Source organism: Plasmodium malariae (assembly GCF_900090045.1).
Source record: "Plasmodium malariae genome assembly, contig: PmUG01_00_43, whole genome shotgun sequence".
In the NCBI taxonomy this organism is placed as follows: domain Eukaryota; phylum Apicomplexa; class Aconoidasida; order Haemosporida; family Plasmodiidae; genus Plasmodium; species Plasmodium malariae.
Genome location: NW_021638317.1, coordinates 25,577 through 33,409, shown reverse-complemented (window position 1 = coordinate 33,409; position 7,833 = coordinate 25,577). Strand labels below are relative to the sequence as shown.

The following is a 7,833-nucleotide window of genomic DNA, read 5'->3' as shown; positions in this document are numbered from 1 at the left end:
CCAATAGATAATTTGTTTGATTTCTTTCTAAAAAATATATTTTTTGAGATTAAATAATGAAAAGTTTATATATCATTTCTGCAAATGACCAGTGCTAATATTTTCGTATTTCAATAATAATTATATTAGTTATAATAAATAACTTCATAGGATTTAACGAAATTGTCAAAGTGACCGTAATAAAATATTTATGTTACAAATAACATATATTCTTCTTCTTTTTTATATAATTAAAATTTTTTTTTTAAAATATATTTAATTATAATGCACACTAATGTTATGTCTCATAAATAGAAAAAAAAACTTAAAATTTTATTAACAATTTAAGGTTACAAATAACCATGTGTCTCAAAAATATATCAGAACAATTTTATTTATTACATTTATAAACATATCATTGTTTAATAACTACCTTTTACGTTTTGTCAACGATTTGGATATAAGATATATATTTATTTTTATTATAAAAACAAATCTGAATTTTTGAATTTATTAGATTTATCTATAACATGAAATATGGTACGTAAATTAATATGAATGTGAAATGCTCAACATATAATCATGATTTAAATCATAAATTAAAATTCAGAATAATTACATTTATAATAAAATATATATATTAAATTTCGATTATGGATTATATTATCCTCTATAAACAAATTTTTTTTGTTTCCCATAAGATATATATATATAAATATATTTTTTTTTTTATTTTACTTTATTTTATGAATAAAATTGATTTCTACTACTATAACAATATTTTTATAAGTATAGAACAATGTTGGTTGGTATTGCAGTCATTGTATCACATAATATAATTATTAAATACCCATGTATAACAAACTGCATATTAAATGTGTCATTGAAATATTTTATTATCATAATATGTTAATAGTTAACATAATATATTATAATTGTAAAGAACGCAATAAATTAAAAAAGCTCATAATTCAAAATTTGAATATAATTATCTGTATGAAAAAAAACTCAACAGGAAAAAATAAATATGATATATGAAAATTAAGCTTCGTGTACCTAAAAAATATTATATATTATTTTTCTTCTTTGAAAAATTCATAAAGGAAACTTTAACTGAATTCCGAATAAAAATTATTATAGAAGTAAATTTTTACAATTACAACTTACGATATAAAAAAAAAAAAAATCTGAGAAAAATTAATATTCACTAAACTTTTTGAACATATTAGAAAATAACATATTAAATTTATTATATAATATAAAATCTAAAATTTTTTGTATTTCTTAATAAAAGTTATATTTTGTGTTCATTTAGAGATATTACGTACTAGATTTATTTTTATGAAAAAATTTTTGTTTAACACTTTAAGATATGTATAGATGATGTGATAAAAGCATTCAAATGATACCAAAGAAGTGTAAAGTATAATGTTACAATATGTATTTAAAATTTATTGAAATTAAAATATAATATATCAATATTCACAACGTAGTTTAGTAATCCAAAAATATTATTTTAAATGTAATAATAATTGTTTATTTATTTATATATGAAAATAAACTTTCTATGATTATTATTTTTTTTTTTTTGATAATATTTTTTATTGAATGTAATAAATTAATAATTATTATCCCTTGTATTATTAGTATACAAAATGCAAAATTAATAAGTTTTAAAATAATCTATTAATATAATAATTTTTTATGTTATATAAAGGAAAAAGTTATATATATTTCATATTAAAAATACGTTTTTAATAGTTTGTATTAAAATAAAGTATTATATGTTAAATATTTTTTAAATTATTCCGGATTAAAAATTAGTAAATTTTTCATATTCCTAAATTTATTTTTTATCATCCTTTAATATATATTATTTATATATTCTTTTTGTTATATTCTTTTGTAAAAATTTATGCTATATATATTTGTAGAATTATTCTATTGCATACAATTTCTGTATACCAAATTCCTTTTTACCAATGTTGTTATTATTAAATAATATTACTCTTTATATAATATTTATATTTATTTTTAAAAAGTATAAGTAATATATGGAAATTAGGAATTTTTAAATATTGTATTAAATAATAATAAATACTATTCCTCCTTAGATGTACATTATTATTTTGCAAAATCTTTATGCGAAATATAACACTCATTATGAATCATTTAAAATATATGTAAATTTACAGATTCTATTCTACCAATAAATTTTATTATATTAATAAAGAATAGTTTATAAATGAATATGTATATTTTTAGATATATACTAATATATATTTTATGCGAAAGAAAATATAGATCATAAATTTATATACCTTTTCTTTAGATTCAATTACCATAAAAATTAATATTATATAATTATAAAAGGGAACTCATCAAGAAAAATGTATAAAATAGGAAATATTTATAAAAAAACATGATTAAAATCAGTTATTATATGTATAATTTATAAAAGCATTCATAAGGTATATTCTATATATTCTATATTTTGTATTACTTGATATTTATTAATACTAAGAGGTCGCTATATCTTTTATATTGTGAAATATAATAAAAATAAAATTATTTAATTGATGTACTATATTAAATAATTAAATTTTATATTCTCAATATGCATGAATAAATACAAATTATATTATTTTTATTAAAAATAATTTCTTATGAATATCATTAATATAAAAATTATATAATATATTTTTAAAGTTTGAATTCTTTGTATCTGTAATAAGAAACATGTTAATTATATATATATTATTAATTTTTTATAAAAAATAACAAGTTGATAAAATAAGCATAGTATCATTTTAATTGAAAAATATTGTACAACTTTTTGTTTTTTTCTTACTCAATATAATACAATTTTAAAATTATATATCCTGGAGCAAAAAATTAAGTCAATTTTTTATATTAATATTGTTTTGTTTATCCTTTTTACTTGGATATATTATTTTTACAATGAAGAGGTATGATAATAGTTTTTTAGGAAATTTGTGTTTTTTATATTTTTCGATTCTTATTTTTATGAATTTCAATTATATGCATGAAATTTTATATTCTTTCAAATAATAAATATATCCACTTTTTATTGGAATACTTTTAATGTATCTATGGGACAGCATAAGAATGAAGTAAAATTACATTTAAAAAACTATCGGTTTCTAACAGACTATGAAAAAAAAAAAGACTTATATATTGTAGAGTTAGAAGAAAAGGTACCTAATGATGAAAGGAACTACGAGAGGTTTATATATAACAATAGAAAGGAGGAAAAGGAAAGAAACATAAAATCAAAGAGTTCATTATATAGAGGAGAATTTGATAAGCAATATAAGTAACCAAAAAAATTAATATATGGAGGTAAAAAATTACCTCGATTTGAAAGAAATTTTTTCTAGTAACTTGATTACTTAGATTTTGTCAGAAAAAAAACTTCGATTAGTGATAAGAAATACCGGAAATTAGTAAGTAAAATGTTTGGACATAAACTGTTTTTACCTACTTTAGTACTCTTGTGTATGTTATTAGTGGCATTAGGAAGTTCAATTAGTGATTATACTGGTAAATATGTAACTTTTACAGAAAATCAAACTGCAATGATTCTATTAAAACCTGTATACGCTATACCATTTTTTGTATTTTTGGGTATATTAATAATCATGATGATATGGTCTGCTTTTACTTATATGAAGTTTAGAAAATATAAAAGAATTTTGAAGAGGAAACGTTAGAATGGGTAAAAGATATATCGTTCATTATGTAGAATACGTATTAATATGAATAACTAAATGTATTATAATTATACACTTAATAAAATTGTAAATGATTGATTAAATTACATAAATATATGTATGCATAGCTAGAATTTTTGATGCACAAGAATAAATAAATATTCCATTAGTGTTTTTGTGAATTTAAATGTTTTAGTGTTTTTCAATATGTATTATGGAATATTGCATTAATTTAATTATATATTCTTAGCTGATATATATTTGTGTATTTAGATAGATTCTTATGAAAAATGAATGCTTGTAGGTTCAAATTAATACATAGTTGAAGAGTTCCTATAGATTTTTTGTAATATTATGGTTCGTATTTTATATAAAGAGATCTTATATAGTCTTTTTCATTTGTACTAATAAAAAATTGTTATTTTCTGACTAAATTTTAATAAGAATATTATTTTATTTAAAGAAAAACAAATGTAGCTTACTTTGTATCTAAAGAAACAATGTAAAAATATTTGTTTATATATATATATATATATATATTTACTTAAAAAAAACTTAATAGTTACAGTACAAAAACATTTTATAGAATATATGCTATAAATCATATTTAGTGTAACGTTCTTCTAATAGTATTTTGTTTTTATATAATTATATAATTGTGAATTTAGGAATATATAATGCAAGAATAACTTTTTTAACTGTGCATCATTTATAACAGTTAACTATGGGAATGTATGTCTTTATAATTAAACGAAATATTAATATCGTTTATAATCTTATTATCACCCTTAATTATAGTGGTAATTAGACTTTTCATAAATTATTTAAATATAAATTACATTGGAATTTTATAATTATATATATTTATAGCATTAGAGAATTACATTGATGATTTAAATTTAGTGAGATATTTGTTTATATTAGGGGGAAATCCTTTTTTTTTATATTTTAATCGTAAATTTCAAAAAATGAGTTATATATTTATTAAAATTTGTATAATTTTAAAAGATATTAAAAAGTATATATAATTTTTAGAATAATTTAAGAATGAGCATGTATCTGTTTATATGTTGATAATATATTTTATTGTTGTCTATAGATATATTATGTAATAAATGAATATAATTACAAGTATATATGAAAATACATGTATCATATATGTGTGAATGCTTATTCATTCTTGTTAGTAACACGCACTGTTTTAATAATATGAAAATAAAAGAAAAATTATTTTTTTCTAAATATAATTCATAATCATGCTTCAAGATATGCATTGTTACTAAGAAAATTTCCTTATTTATTAGTAAAATTAGTAAAATTGTAGGTATAACAGTATTATTACATAAGTTATTATTAATGTTCCCAAGTAATACATTGTTTCAATAAATATAAGGAAACTAGATTTTACATTTACATTGTTACACAGATGTAAAGTTTGATTTAATTGTACTTTGTGAAAATTACGTAAATATCTACTACAAAATAAATTAATAACAAATAAATATTTTTATATTTATATATGAAAAAATCATACAAATAAATCAGTAAGTATTTCCAATATATAGAGAAAATATGAAAGAAAAAGCTTAAGAAAAATGCATATTCCCAAGAATAATTGAGACCGTGGACAAATTAACATATTAAACTTATTGTATTAAATAAGAAATATGTGTTATTTTATTTTATGTCATAAAATAAGTTATAAATTATTACTATTGAGTTTTACAAATTTTTAAATGTTATTCAATTTAATAGGTAAAAAATTTTGCTTAATTCATTAAAACACTTTCGATGAAATGATATAGGCGTAAAATGATATTATAAATGTCTCATTATGAATATTTCAATATATAATAATAACGTAATATAATGAAAATAAATTTATGTCAATTTTTTTAAGTTGATATATAAAATTAAATTATTTTAATTATAAACATTATATTATTTATTTATTTCTTTAAGGCTAAAAAATTTTTTCATATTATAAATTATAATAATTAAGAACTGTGTTTTGCTTTACAAAGAATAAGAATAATACGATACATAATAATTTTCTTGTTAAAGGAAGTTTTTTTATTATATAGATGTATTAATTTTTTACGTTTCTTCTTAAAAAAATGCGTTTTCAAAATATGGTATATTATGAATTCATTCAATATTTTTCCTTTAAATGAATTATGGAATCTTCTACATTTATAAATTTGTTTTCATCATACCTTTATATATTTTTAATTTTTATGCTTTGTGTCAACTTTTGCTTTTAATTTTATGCAGTTATTAATAATTTTGAAATTATTGAATTTCATGCAATGTTTTTTGTAATATATTTATTTTTATCTTCATTTTTTTCTTTTTTTATTATATTAATATTTTATAACTGTATATATTTTGACCTTTTAAAAATGAACACAAACAAGAAATTTATAAGTTTTAAAACTTTTGATTAAATATCAAAATATTTTATTTGGATTTAGCCAAAAATTTTAATATTATAAAAATATTATATAAAATTATAATGCTTATGATTGTAGAACTTTTTAAAATATGAATATTTACAGATTTGTAGCTAACCGTAATTTTTATTAATGTATAATAGTCAATAAAAGAACATTTTTTTTTTTTATTGATTGATACTAATTAATATTTTATACAACAAAAAATATTTTTGATAACTTCATTTTTTGTTCTATTATTTTTTTTGTATGAGTAGTTAATATTATTTAACTAAAACTCAACATTAAAAATCAACATGTATAAAATTAAAATAATTACTTGAACACTACATAAAAGTGCATGAATAGCTTCTGAATATTCATTAACACAAATTTATACATTTTAAGATTTATTTTAAAATAATGAGTATTAATTGTGGCTGATTAAGTAATTTTTGATTCTATTTTATATATCTAATCATCATATTATTTTAATATATATATATTTTTTTAAATGATTTATAAAAAGAAATTTTCATTTATTTACTATTAAATAATTAATTTAAACAATTATGAAGCATCACTATTTATTTTAATAGCATTTGTTTTCAGAATAACTTTTGCTTGTTTATAATGGTCCTACATATAATTTGTACTAAATCAGTTTTAAAGTTATATTGCATTTATAAAATTTAGTATATGTTATGCCTATATAAATTCATTTTATTAAAATTAATATAAAATGAATAAATCAATAATAATAATTTAAACTATATCTTCTATCCTTTTTAGGTTTTATAATATTAATATTTTTATCTTTTAATACATAAAAACTTTGAGAAGTTATACAATGTAAGAAAATATCAAATATCTCATTTCTTTAAAAATTTTTACTTATACCTTTAGAATTTGAACCTATTGTTATAACAATAATGTAGTGTCGTCATAATATTTCATAATTTTGTAGTTACTTTATTTATATTTTAAACTATATTTTCTCAGGGTATAATATATATATCCTTGTAAATAATAAATGATTATTTTTTTTTTAGGATAACTGTAGTAAATCATTGTATAAGAAGCATACGTTAGATGACCGTTTATCTTTGGAAGCTAATAAACAACTGTCAGAATATTCAGCATGTGCAAAATCAATAGAAGATATATCACATAATTGCAGAAATACTAAATTACTAGGCGAACAAGAAGATATATTTGTGAATGAGAATGATTAGGTATCAGAAGGAAACGAATTAAAAGAAAAAGTATTAAATAAGAAAAAATGGGATAAGGTAACTAGGGAAATAAATTTTCCTTTATTTGTGAAAATAGATACATTTCGTAAAAAAAAAATATTCAGTATATTATATTCCACGGATAAAATCATGAATAACTTTAATATTAATAAAACGGGTAAATGTATAAGGTTATTTGAAAAAATATTTTTGGTATCTTCTCCTTTCTCCTTAGTTTTATTGTCTTTATTTATTATATTAATATTATGTTCAGAATTCTTTTATAAAATTGAAATTAATAAACAAATGTGTCACGTACTTCTACAATAACTTTCACTTTTATCTTCATTATATCATATATTACTAGTATTATATGTATCGTTCATTGTTATGTCAGATATTATATATACTTTGATGATATGAAAAAAATATCAAAAAATAAATTTAAAAAAT

The 7,833-nt window shown here is 18.0% G+C and overlaps 2 pseudogenes across 2 annotated transcripts; both read left to right on the top strand.

Moving 5' to 3' along the window:
- The first annotated feature begins 3,092 nt into the window (after nucleotides 1–3,092).
- PmUG01_00073000 lies at nucleotides 3,093–3,713 on the top strand (annotated as a pseudogene). Its single transcript has one exon. A coding segment is annotated over exon 1 (621 nt).
- Nucleotides 3,714–6,995: 3,282 nt separating this feature from the next.
- Nucleotides 6,996–7,710, top strand: PmUG01_00072950 (annotated as a pseudogene). The gene is made up of 2 exons: nucleotides 6,996–7,079; nucleotides 7,198–7,710. Coding segments are annotated over exons 1-2 (597 nt in total).
- The last annotated feature ends 123 nt before the right edge of the window (nucleotides 7,711–7,833 follow it).